The 13,549-nt window shown below is 41.9% G+C and overlaps 1 protein-coding gene across 3 annotated transcripts in view; it reads right to left on the bottom strand.

Annotated features, from left to right (window-relative positions):
* ADGRG6 (adhesion G protein-coupled receptor G6) overlaps nt 1–13,323 on the bottom strand; it is a 140,930-nt gene extending 127,607 nt beyond the window's left edge. For 2 of the 3 annotated variants that reach the window (XM_029911082.1, XM_024220098.2), the window contains exons 1-2: nt 12,907–13,323; nt 6,407–6,507 (exon numbers count right to left, since the gene is read on the bottom strand). In XM_029911082.1, the coding sequence (XP_029766942.1) occupies nt 6,407–6,507; nt 12,907–12,908 (103 nt within the window). In that variant the 5' untranslated portion in view covers nt 12,909–13,323. Of the gene's footprint in view, nt 1–6,406; nt 6,508–12,402; nt 12,460–12,906 lie in introns of those variants that run through there. The other variant, XM_024220103.2, reaches the window with a different exon arrangement.
* Between the last annotated feature and the right edge of the window lie 226 nt (nt 13,324–13,549).

The following is a 13,549-nucleotide window of genomic DNA, read 5'->3' on the forward strand; positions in this document are numbered from 1 at the left end:
CAATCACCACCTTCCACAGACACCCCCAGACTTGGCTCCTGTATTCCTTACATGGGGATAGGGTCACGTCCCAAACTAGTAGCTGTCTCTTTTACAAGTGGATAACCCTTCCAATCCCCTGACCTGGCTCCCAGTTTGTGTATATCCAGACCCCTCACTGATTTCTATTCAAGTTATGGGGAAGCGAAGACCTTCCGGACACCCTCTCTTCTCTAACCCTTTCCCTTTAAGAATACAAACAAACAAAAGGGAAATTATGCCTCACCAATCGACTAGAATTATTTGAGGGGGTCAACAAACATGTGGACCAAGGGGATCCAGTGGATATAGTGTACTTAGATTTTCAGAAAGCCTTTGCCAAGGTCCCTCACCAAAGGCTCTTACGCAAAGTAAGCTGCCACGGGATAAGAGAGAGGGTGCTCTCATGGATTGGTAACTGGTTAAAAGATAGGAAACAAAGGATAGGTATGAAGAGTCAGTTTTCAGAATGGAGAGAGGTAAATAGTGGTGTCCCCCAGGGGTCTGTTCTGGGACTAGACCTATTCAACATAATCATAAATGATCTGGAAAAAGGGGTAAACAGTGAGGTGGCAACATTTGCAGATGTTACAAAATTACTAAAGATAGTTAAGACCCAGGCAGACTGCAAAGAGCTACAAAAGGGTCTCTCAAAACTGGGTGACTGGGCAACAAAATGGCAGATGAAATTCAGTGTTGATAAATGCAAACTAATGCACATTGGAAAGCATAATCCCAACTATACATATAAAATGATGGGGTCTATATTAGCTGCTACCACTCAAGAAAGTCATTGTGGATACTTAGAGTCATTGTGGATAGTTCTCTGAAAACATCCACTCAATGTGCAGCAGCAGTCAAAAAAGCAAACAGAATGCTGGGAACAATTAAGAAAGGGATAGATAATAGGACAGAAAATATCATGTTGCCTCTATATAAATCTATGGTATGCCCACATCTTGAATACTGTGTGCAGATGTGGTTGCCCCATCTCAAAAAAGATATATTGGAATTGGAAAAGGTTCAGAAAAGGGCAACAAAAATGATTAGGGGTATGGAACGGCTTCCATATGAGGAGAGATTAATAAAACTGGGACTTTTCAGTTTGGAAAAGAGATGGGTAAGGGGAGATATGATTGAGGTCTATAAAATCATGACTGGTGTACAGAAAGTAGATAAGGAAGTGTTGTTTACTACTTCTGATAACACAAGAACTAGGGGTCACCAAATGAAATTAATAGGCAGCAGGTTTAAAACAAATAAAAGAAAGTATTTCTTCACAAAATGCACAGTCAGCCTGTGGAACTCCTTGCCAGAGGATGTTGTGAAGGCCAAAACCATAACAGGGTTCAAAAAGAACCAGATACATTCACGGAGGATAGGTCCATCAATAGCTCTTAGCCAGGGTGGGCAGGAATGGTGTCTCTAGCCTCTGTTTGCCAGAAGCTGGGAATGAGCGACAGGGGATGGACCACTTGATGATTACCTGTTCTGTTCATTCCCTCTGGGGCACCTGGCATTGGCCACTGTTGGAAGACAGATGGTCTGACCCAGTAGGGCCATTCTTATGTTCTTATGTTCAAATAATAAATATTTTTAAATAGTCACTGGAAAGACTAACATGGTTCCCTACACTCCAATGAATACCACTACCTGTGATAGCACATGACACACAGTTACTCTTCTCCCTACATCTAGTTCTATGGGCCTAACTGAAAACTCAGTGAAGTCAACTGAAAGACTGAAGTCAATGGAAAGATGGCTACTGACATTAAAGGGCTTCAGATCAGGCTCTACCACAGGTTGGGTGATATCAGCTGCAACACAGTGGTTCCATAATAGCACTAGAAGGGGATATAGTATCGAACTACTGTAACTATAGTTTCCTTCTATGTATGTTTATTTTTAAAATATCTTTTCCACATCCTGTATAACATTAAAATTGAGTAAGCTGAGGTTAAGGTTGTAGATTTATAGCATTTACTTAAAGGGATAAAAATTCTTAAGAGAATGTTGCAAGTCCCTCAAAAGGCACAAACATTACAAAAGCTGGAAATTCAATGAAGAGATTATACTTAAAAAAATAAATTGGAAAGCAAATATGCAGTTTGAAACATACATTTAAGGTCACCTAAACAACCTTGGTTCTGCGCCTGTATTACAATCTATACAGCAATCAAAATCAGGAAACAATCCTATCCTAAACACCAGACATCTTCCTATGCATCCACAACTACAACTGAGAAGTGATCTAACTGAACTCTTGTTGAAAGGTTAATTATATATTTCTGAGGCGATTGAACCCCAATGTTTTTACTTCACTAGATCAAACTACTTCTGCCTTATTTAAGATGATATGAGGTTACTGTAAAAAGACAGACTTTTACATCTCTTCACTAAAAATGTCCTTATTTAAGCCAACCATTCAGTACAATTTCCCAAATGCATGTAGGGTTTCTATGGCAAAGAACATTGTCATACTGTGAGATATAATGTATCTGGATCTCCCAATTTCCTAAATGCTGAATCAAAATTCAGATCGATTTTATGCCAACGTTCAGGGGACCAACTTACATATTGTTGACATATTGTACAAAAACAAAGCCAGGGAATCCAGAGTCTCTCAGCTACATAAATGTGATGGATTTAAGCCATCCTTATTAAAAACTCTATCATCATCATCATCACAACACCCAGCTCTTTCATAGTGTTTTTCATCAGTAGATCTCAAAGCACTTTATAAGGGAGCTAATGATCATTAGTCTCATTTTTACAGATGTGGAAAGTAAGGCACAGAGTGGGGATGTGACTTCCCCACAGCCACCCAGCAGTCTAGTGGCAGAGCCAGGAATAGAAACCAGGTCTTCTGAGTCCCCAGCCAGTGCCCTATAACTCCTCATAACATCACTCTCCTACGTGCAAGATGCAACAGGTGCATAGGATAGAACAGAACAGAGTTCAGGCTGTTGGGGATGACATTCCATGTGCATTTCTACACTTTACAAGAAGTGGAAAGTGCACTTCCTTAACTTTGAATGAGGTGTTTTTTGTTTTGGTCTGTTTTTTATGCTGATTTTTAAGAGCACCGTATGTTAATCAATCGTCCAGTTGCCCAAATTAAAGAAGAAATATTGAGCTCTTTGTATATCTCAACCTGGCAGCCTGACACTGGGAAAAGAGACACTATTTCTCACCCTGTTGGTAAATACAGCTCCTCAGCTGCTGTAAATTGTCATAGATCATTGACTTTTAATGGAGCTATGACAATTTACATCCGCTGAGGATTTGTCCCATGATCTTCCAGGACCTGATCCAAAGCACATTGTATATCAAGATTGCAAGTTTTTGCAAAAGACATGCTTTAATTCAAACAGGAATTAATTCAGGAAAGTCCTCATGGCCTATGTTAGACTGAAGGTCAGACTACAAGATCAGAGGTCCCTTCTGACCTTAAAATCTATGAATCCTTGGGAGTGTTTCCACTGACTTCAATGTGCTTTTGAGCAAGTCTATATTAGGGTAATTCACTGAGCTATTGCACCTGTCTTTCAGTATGTTTGCATTTAACTAGCCAATTCATAAAAAAGGAGCTGTTCACCTTAAATAGCTGCTGACACATCACAGAAAACTCTGAACAAACATTCTATTTAGAATCAGAGGGGTAGCCGTGTTAGTCTGGATCTGTAAAAAGCAACAGAGAGTCCTGTGGCACCTTTAAGACTGTTAGTGCCACAGGACTCTCTGTTGCATTCTATTTAGAGACAATTCTGCTACTATTATAGGTTTTCTGATGTGTTTATTCCTCCCTTGAGTTTTCTTTCTGAAAACAGGCCTGATCCTGCATCCTTACGCAAGCAAAGCTCCCACTGTAAAATTATTACTTTTGCATTTGTGCCCCGACAAAGCCATGACTGACTTTTTTTGCCTTGACTACCAGCCCTATAGTTAATCCATGAGAAAGGCATCTGATTATCATCATTCTTCCACATATCTAACCTCCGCTAGTCAAAGTGCAAAAAAATCAGTAGCTTTCTGAGATCACGGATCACTAGTGAAGCTGGCTGAATGTCAGATTTTATGATATTTATTCTATTGCATTAACTTCAGTAGTATTTAAGTTAACATTAACATTCTGGATACCATGTGTGTCCAAAGCCAAACTGACATACATCTTTAGTAAAAAGAAAAAAACATGACAAAGAATGTGTAATGCATTAAAAGGGCTGCTGTCATCTGCTTAGTACACCTCAAATAGCAAAACTTCTATTAAAAAGTACAAAGAAAAGGGGGGAAGGTTAGTATATGGCAGCTCTAGTTTATAGCCTAACAAAGAAGAAACACACACCTGTGAGTTGCAAGGACAGCATTAACAATGAAAACCCAAGGGTCTGAAGACAGGTCCACTGAAATGACATCACAGGAGACGTAAATGTCTCGTTTTCATTTCAATAGAGTGTTAACAACAAATTTTGCTTGTGACCTGCTTCACTGCTGAACAGCAAACATATCTGTCTATTGAAATTGTTTATTCCTGGCTATCCTATCTAAAGTGTCTGATGATTGATGTTCCATTAATTGAAAAATAATGTACAATAGAAAACTCCTGCCTATACACATTCACATTTGAATGGCAATAAAGGGATTAACACATAAAACACAAGTTTTCTTTTTAGCCAAAAGACACAGGAGAAACAAAACAAAACAGAAACATAAAAATTGAAAAGTATCAGATCAGTGAATTCAAAACAAAATGCCCGATTAACAAGTATGCAGTGTTGTTGTAGCTGTGTTGGTCCCAGGATATGAGAGAGACGAGGTGGGTGAGGTAATATGTTTTATTGGGCCAATTTCTGATGGTGACCTGAAGAAGAGCTCTGTGTAAGCTCGAAAGCTTGTCTCTCTCACCAACAGAAGTTGGTCCCATAAACAATACCATCTCACCCACCTTGTCTCTGTGATTATCAAGTGCATTTTGGCTTCTTTGTACCACTCCACTGGCATTAAGCAACCTTAAAGTTGGTGTAGCCAGCCGCTGGCATATATGCCCCTGCAAATGAGGGATCTTGCAATGGTACAGAGCCATTGTACTGTAGTGGCTCTGGATCCTTCCAGTGACCAGCTTAGGGAGACTGGCTGAGGCATCCTTGTGCCCCAGCATTCCACAACTGCCAGACACAGGACCCACTAAACAGTTGATGAAAATTAGATCAGTTCCCCAGTTGGTTTATTTTACACTAAGGACCAGACTGGCAGCTGGAGAGCTCAAAATCAAGGGGATTCAAATAGGACCTTTGCACACCCCAGCTGTGCTGAGCACTACTCAGCTACGGCAGACAGTCTGGCCCCAAATGTAGACTTGTGTCTATAATATTTTATCTAGGTTTAAAAAGTACATCACTTAAACTGTTGTGCAGTTGGAACTCTGAATGTGCAGCTTGGACAGTTTAACAAATACATAACCTCTGATGAAATTTCAAAGCTCCTTACTTGTTTGTTTTTAAAAAAAACAGAACATCTCTATATATTCCACCCTGTTTTTCAGATTTAGTATGGTCTTTCCAATGGGAAGTTAGTAACTGGAAAATTTCCCATTTGATATGGAATTAGCATGCCACAGTCTGCTCCAAGGTTTTCTTATGCTCAAGAACTGTGCAGTAAACTGCTGAAACTCCTAAAATACTTTCTGCACTGATGGTCAGGAAAAGGCATTTGGTAAATCAAATCTCTAGGTCTTCAGTTTACAGACAATAATTTCAAGATATTACAAATTCTACACTCACCGGTTTCTACAGACTGACAAAGGCTGAGTTTTTAATTAAATGTCCTATCCAGTATATGATTGTTCTATGTTCATATGGATTTTTGAAGCAATTTTTATATCATTCAAATTGCATGTTCACAAACTATTTTAAGATTAATCATCATTATCTTTCATTTACAGTTTTTAAGGTCAACTTATTTGCCATGTGAAGAGTCACTACATTACGCACACACATGCCCAAATTTGGAAAAATATTTAAGTATCACATCTTATTCTGTCAATAGAGGAAGCAGAAATGAATGAGAAAATCAGAAGAGATGCAAGAACTTACAAAGAAAAATCAGAAGAAAGGGTCAAGCAAATAACTCAAAGTCAAGGTTCACAATTAGCTGAAGAAAAAGAAATGGCAGGGATGGATGAGTGAAATACTATTTCAAAAACAGCTAAACTGAACCTTGGCAATAGCATAAAACATAAATCAAACTATCAAATTACAATGTAATCAAAATATTAAATTGTGAATGTAACAGAAATACATAATACAGCCATACATAAGACTAGCTCTTGTTCATCAAAATTGGGCCCATGATCTTTTTATTGGAAAGAGATGATAGTTTGCTCACTTACCCAAATTCTGCAGACATATCATGTAGATAGTAAATAAATACAGAAAGTGCTGCAGCTTCCGTTTCCAGTGATAGCACCACATATCACTCACAGGTGACATCCTGTGAAGCAAGAAAGCAACAGTTTAGGAAACCTTTAAACGAGCCAAAACTTGATTTTTTCAGTAATAATTAAGATATTGTTATTATTACACCAGCAGTTGAAAAATAGAATCTTCCTTAGAATCTTGCTTTAAAAGAGTGTTGTCTCTTGTCTTTATATGGCGGGTAAAAGACAAGGTGTTCATATATAGACAGCCAAGCCAGAAGATGGACTGTGGTTGGGTCTGTGGGCCATGCATGGTGGGTGAGTGATTGTTTATGACAGTTTGTAGCCCATATTCAAAACACGTAGGGTGGATGATGTAAAAGGGATATGGTCTATATGTTGAGACTAGGCAGGAATATGGGTGGAGTTAAGGTTCTTTTTGGAATTTGCAATGCACTGACATGTATTATAGACAATATGAAGAGTGCATTTGAATATTACCTTTCTTCCCATAACTGTTCTTTCCTACACTTTTCAGTCTTACAGTTTTTATAGCTGTAACATTCCTTGGTCTATATTTTGTACAGTAAATAGGAACCTTAACTTTAAAAGGTAATATTTTCTGTCTGTCAGTGTCCAGAGGCCCAATCCTATTCTCACTGAAATAAATTAGATTCTTGATATTTAATACAATAAATACAAAAATAGTTTGGCCAATTCTATTTGCATTCCTTTGCCTTTAAAACATATATGACAATTTTTAGGCCAAATCAAAATGTTCCTAGCTAAAATTATGGTGTGTGGAAGCTGGACAAGCAAGAAATAAGGCTTATAATGGAACTTAGCCCCAACCTTTACTATAGAAATATAATCATGGATCCAAAATTTATTGTAACCTATTATATTGCTTTCTCTTTTTATGCAACAACTCAGCAATAAGCAACAGCAAAGAAGAAATAGTGAAACACAGCTCACATATTATATTGACCAACACCATTCCCATCCTATTTTGTACTGACAGCCTATAACTGGCCTTTTTCCAGTAAGAAATTGTTCGGTTATATTGAGGGGACAGAGGGAGGGAGGAAACAGGATGGACTGGCAAGAACACCGAACTAACAGTAACGAAAAAACATCATCACACACAAATGTCTGCCAGGGTAGTGAAATATTAAATAAATTGACCCAAAAGACATTTGGATGAACTTTAATGCCATTTGTCAGGCTGTGAATGTGAGGGAGGTTAGTGAGAGAAAAAACACCAGGCAGTTAAACCACATATCATAAAAACCTGTCCTTTTTAAACATATGGAAATCTTTTCTCTTTCCCCACTCCACATATATTGCTTTAAAACTGATAGTGAAAGCCGGGGATAAATTTAAAATCTTGTCCACTAATGGCTCTTCTAGCTTTTGAAAGAAAAAAATTTAAACACCAACAAGCCTAGATGAGTAAGCATCCTAAAATAATCGACTGATGAAACAACTAATGTTGCAAGTTTAAAAGTAATAGTTCTTCAAATCAGTCCCCTGAACCATATGCTACAGACCTAGGCAAATAACATTTCATGAGATCAACTGTTGTGTATGGATTGTAGGAAAACCTAACTGGTGTTCTCTAATATAAGTATCTGACTACAAAAAGGTCCAATTCTTTATTGAAAGTTTTGTTAAATTATTAACTTGAAGCTGATTTATTTTTCTGAGATATGGTAAAATTAAACTTTAAAAGTTTTAAAGACAAGCACAGAACATTCAGGGCTCTGAAATACAAGAATCTCTTTGATGAAGCCAGATACAGCAGAATAAGCAGATTACTAGACAATAGAAATATTGTCCTCCAACTCAGTGGTCCATAAATTCTTGTTAGCATCTCAGACAACAGAATGCCAAGACTTTGGGAGCTGTACACTATGCAAAAATAATTTTCATACATATATAGATACCCTAAATATTCCCCTAGAAAGTTGCTGTTGATGAAAATCTACCCTGCTGAGACAACAAAATAAATCATATATACAGTGATGCAATTAAAAACTCAACATTTGCCAATTGGGGTGGTGACTGTAACAAGAAATCTTCTATTTCAAATACAGGAAGATACTGCTGTTTCTACAAGAACAAAGTGTTGAATATTTAATGGCAGCCACTGACAGAGTAAAATTTTAGCATGATGCACAGGACTTTCACTAATGCTAGTAGAATTCACAGAGCCATCAGACTGAATTTCTGAGCAGAGGTAGCATTACCAGTCTGTCAAACAATCAGAACAATTCTGCTAGACTTGAAAGAAACCTGGTTTTGTCTCCATCATATCTGTATATCTTCAAAGCGCTGTATACACATTAACACTCTTGAGACCTCTGTGAGCTACGTATCTACATATTACAGATGGAAAAGTTGAGAAACAGACATTGTAACTTGCTCAAGACCATGCAGCAAAAGGAGTACAACTCAAGAGTTTCTCGTGCCTAGTTCTGTGCTAAATCCACTGGACTACATTGTCTCTGGTGACTACCTACTTCTAAAAAGTCTTGTGTTGTTCTGATTCTCTCAAAACTGACCAAACTAAATTGATCCTATAAGACTTAAATAATAACAACAACAACAACAACTTTGGGGTTTTTTGTACTGTTGTAGTGCCTAGAAGCCAGAATCCCATTGTGCTAGTCAAGGACAGCATATGAACTCTTCCCCTTCCTCCTGTGCCACCCCCCCAACCCCCCCCCCCCAGGTGTAGAGATATGGGCTATTGCTCAAGGCACCAAGGGTCATCAAATGCCATAGCATTATGCGACTCAGTGTTGAGCAACCAAAGGTACAGTGTCCTTTTGAACGGGCAAATCAGCAAAGCACAACCCTCAATGATGCTCTACCTCAGGGATCTATGCTGGCTCCCTTACTCTTCAAAATCGGCATTAATGACTTACCTGACACAATTTTGCATATGTTCATTTATGCTAACAATATTGTGCTTGTGGTACCAGGCAAATAATCATCACCATCAGCAATACCCTCTCATTTGTCCTTATACATGGGGTGAAAGTAAGTCCAGTGACTTACCGGTACACTGGGGCCAGCTCTGGCCCCCGGAAGGGGCGGGGCCTAGGGCGGAAGGGGCGTGGCTGAGGGAGTCAGAGCCAGCCCACCCTGTAAGGTAAGTGCCCCCCCCCGGGGTAGCAGCAGGGGCTCCGGGAGCTATTTAAAGGGCCCGGGGCTCCCCTGCTTCTACCGCCCCGGCCCTTTAAATAGCTGTGGGAGCCCTGGGGAAGCAGCGGGGCTCCTGCGGCTAGTTAAAGGACTGGGGCGGCAGAGACAGCTGGAGCCCCAGGCCCTTTAAATAGCCCCTGGAGCTCCCCGCTACCCCTGGGCTCCGGGGGCTATTTAAAGGGCCCGGGACTCCCCTGCTTCTACAGCCCCGGCCCTGTAAATAACCGTCGGAGCCCTGGGGAAGTGGCGGGGCTCCCGCGGCTATTTAAAGGACCGGGTCAGCAGAGGCAGCTGGAGCCCTTCACTACCCCTGGGCTCTGGGGGCTATTTAAAGGGCTGGGGCAGTAGAAGCAGCGGGAGCCCCGGACTTTTTAAATACCCCCAGAGCCCTGCAGCCCTACCCCAGGGCTCCAACAGTGGGGCTCTGGGGGCAATTTAAAGGGCCTGGGGCTCCAGGCCCTGCTGGGAGCCCCAGGTCCTTTAAATTGCCTCCTGGGGAAGCCGGGCCACCCCGGTACGGCAAACCGGCTCTTGCTGGTATGCCATACCGGGGCGTACCAGCTTACTTTCACCTCTGTCCTTATGATAATGGCCAGCAGCTGCGACTCGGCCACGAACCTAGCTCTGAAGGCAGAGACGCCGCCAGCAGCAGTGCAGAAGTTAGGATGGCATGGTATGGTATTGCCACCCTTACTTCTGCACTACTGCTGCTGGCAGGGCACTGCCTTCAGAGCTGGGCGCCCAGCCAACAGCCACTGCTATTCAGCTGCCCAGCTCTGAAGGCTGCGCAGAAGTAAGGGTGTCAATACTGCAACCCCTCTAAAATAACCTTGGGACTCCCTTGCAACTCCTTTTTGGGTCAGGACTCCCAATTTGAGAAATGCTTGTTTCCCCCACAAAATCTGCATAGTATTGGGTAAAAACACACAAAAGACCAGATTTCATGGGGGGAGACCAGATTTCATAGTTCACGATGCGTTTTTCATGGCTGTGAATTTGGTAGGGCCCTATTCGTAACTAATGGAGAGACAAGAATATGAGGATAGTAATGTAATAAAACCCTCCAAAGGATTAAATAAATACTGTAAACTGTAACAAGAATGACAAGTCTGTTACAGAGGAGTAAAACTGCAGATTATTTCTGCCTCTAACAACCAGATTCACTGCAACTGTGAACATGGTTCAAGGTGATGTCTCTCTCTCGCTCTCTTTAAAATTTAAAATAGACAAAATTCAGAACAGTGAGTCTGATTCAATCTTCACCTAGTTACCTGCATGTGACCTCGGAGGAATCCATGTAGCTAAAGCAGGTCAATATACTGTAGTTGGCAACTATCATTAATCCCATTATAGTTGGATGTAATCCCACTATAGTTGTTAAAAACATGTATAAAAGGATAACTATCAGTTATCCCTCTGCAGATGTAAATGCTCTGCAGAATAATAAATGCAGTCTACAATGGCTAACAAAAGCATTACCAAATTTTTCAGTGAAAAGACAATTTTAGATACTGCTGTGACATAACCAGTTGAGCACTCCAGCTACCAACTTCATGCAACCCATAGCTACTGTACTTCTATTTCCTATCATGCAGGAGACAATGGGTGTATTCACAATTCATTCTGGAAGAGCAAAATCGTAATGTAATTTATCTAAACCATAAATGGGATGGTAATTTGACATGGTTCAAGACCAATTTAGTGCTTGTCTTGCTAAATCTAACTACCAAAAATCCCACATTGTATATACAATATCCAGCTAAAGCAACATCAGCATATTTTTGGAAGCACACAACTTTGGAGTAAAATACATGCTACTCCTAAATAATCCAATAACCTTTGGTTCATGCACCAATACACCATCTACAGAACATGCTGGACATATCTGCATACACCATGGACCTTGTTCAAAACCTGGGCAGAGTTCTCCAGAGTAGGATGTGAATTCTGCCCCAGGCAGATTGACTGGATTTTCTTTGATCTTTGACATGGGTGAAACTATTAAGAAAAAAATGCTGCTGACAGTTTGAAATCTAAAAAGAGATACCATCAATTTCAAAACATCTCATTGAAGTTATGAAACAAAAGTCTTTTATGATGTAATCACTATGGAGTTATAATGCAACCAGTGAGAGACAACTACTTAGCATTTTAGTTCCTGCAAACTAACAAAAGAGTACATTTCAATTCTACCTAATTTTTAATTGTAAATTGCTAACTTCAGACAATGCCATTTAAAACTTTCGTTTTGTAGAGTGCTGCTTACTCTCCCCATATACAACCATTCTCAGGGCCAGCCAAACATCTGACTTGAAAATACCTTCTTCCTTCAGTAGAGCATATACATTTTAATTTAAAACGTATCATTTGTACGTATCCGATATTTTCTTGGTCCTTGGATTTCCCTCCAAAATGAATTTTCTAGAGTTGCAAGTTACCAACATGCCGCACATTACTAACGCGGTAGCACTGTATTAGTGCAACATTTGTTCTTTAGGCATAAATTCTTCTTGCTTTACTTTACCTTATGCTGTAAAAGAAATCTACCCTTTGCGCCTGCATCATTGCTTTCATTCAGTCCCAATCATAGGCTCTCTATCACCAGGTGTGAATGTGCTGGAGAAGTACCGATTCCAACAGCTCCTTTGTATATGTCAGCAAAGGAAAAGAGCCTACCTGGGAATCTGCCCAAGATTCAATACAATTACAGAGGGCTAACCCATGGACCGGATAGATTATCAAAGATAGCGTCTACGAACCCTTCGTGAAGGTGCCCTTTCTCTCCCTCCGAAAGACTGCAGGAATCTAGCAATCTCTCTCCAGCAGGAGACTGTGGGGAACAGCGAGGAGTGGGACTTAAATTTTTATTCCGTCTGACCCCTCCTTCTCCCTTCTGTTCCTTCCTATTTTTGGCACAGTACCTTGCTGGCTAGAAAGAGTACCTCTCGCCGATCTGAACTCCACTTTGAAAGAGTTGAACTTTTGGCTTCAGATAACGTACGTGTACGTACGTACACAAACACACACACACACACATACACACACGATGGGATGGGTTTTGTTTCCTTTTGCAATGTTCCCCTGGAAGCATCGAAAGTATAAAGAGTAACTCTTTATACTGCATTTATTAAAGAATCTCTTTGACCAAGGACAAACCGGTTTGCTGCCCCAGCAGCTGGAGAGAGTCGGTCCTTACCAAACTGTTCCGAAGGTTAAAAATACTCCTCGCCCCAATGTGGAAAGCGCAGGGAGACGAAACTTACATGTTGACATTACTGGGCTGCTGTCTTCTGGCGGGTGCCAACCACCATCCCCTTCTGCTGCGGCCGCCGCCTCTGGCTCCCTCTCGCTCGCACTTCCCGGGAAGTTCAGCAGCCGCTGCCCACCTGAGACACGCACAGAGCCCAGCGCGGGCTGGCAAAGAGGGGAGCGGCCCCTGCTCAGCCCGGGTCCCTCCCACTCGCCGCGGCGGCCGGGCTTTGCCTCTCGCACCCGGCGGGAGAAAGCGGGGGCTGAACTGGCCAAGCAGCTGCCGCTGCTCTGGGCGGGTGCTGAGCGGGGGGAGGCTGAGGGTGGGTCCCTGCGCTGCCCGGCCGCCCCTCCCCTTCGCTGGGGTCAGGGTGGCCGGCGCCGGGCAGCTGGGGTGCCGCCCGGCTTCCAGCGGGCCGGGGATTATTCAGGTGCCTGCGCCGCTGCTGCCGCTGGCTGCGACTCGGGACAGTGTGGCCGGCGGGCCGCCCCCGCCCGCGGGCGCTCCCCTCGGAGGCCGGGCTGGAGGCGCAGCGCCACCCAGCAGCAGTGACCTGGGCCCCAAAACACCAGCAGGAGAGAGAGCACGGGCCGCTAGGGGCACCCCCTGCCGCTACCCAGAGCGCACACTGCCGGAGACACCGCACCCGCAGAGAC

Source organism: Terrapene carolina, unplaced genomic scaffold (genome assembly GCF_002925995.2).
Source record: "Terrapene carolina triunguis isolate 2854851 unplaced genomic scaffold, T_m_triunguis-2.0 Scaffold85, whole genome shotgun sequence".
Taxonomy (NCBI): Eukaryota; Metazoa; Chordata; order Testudines; family Emydidae; genus Terrapene; species Terrapene triunguis.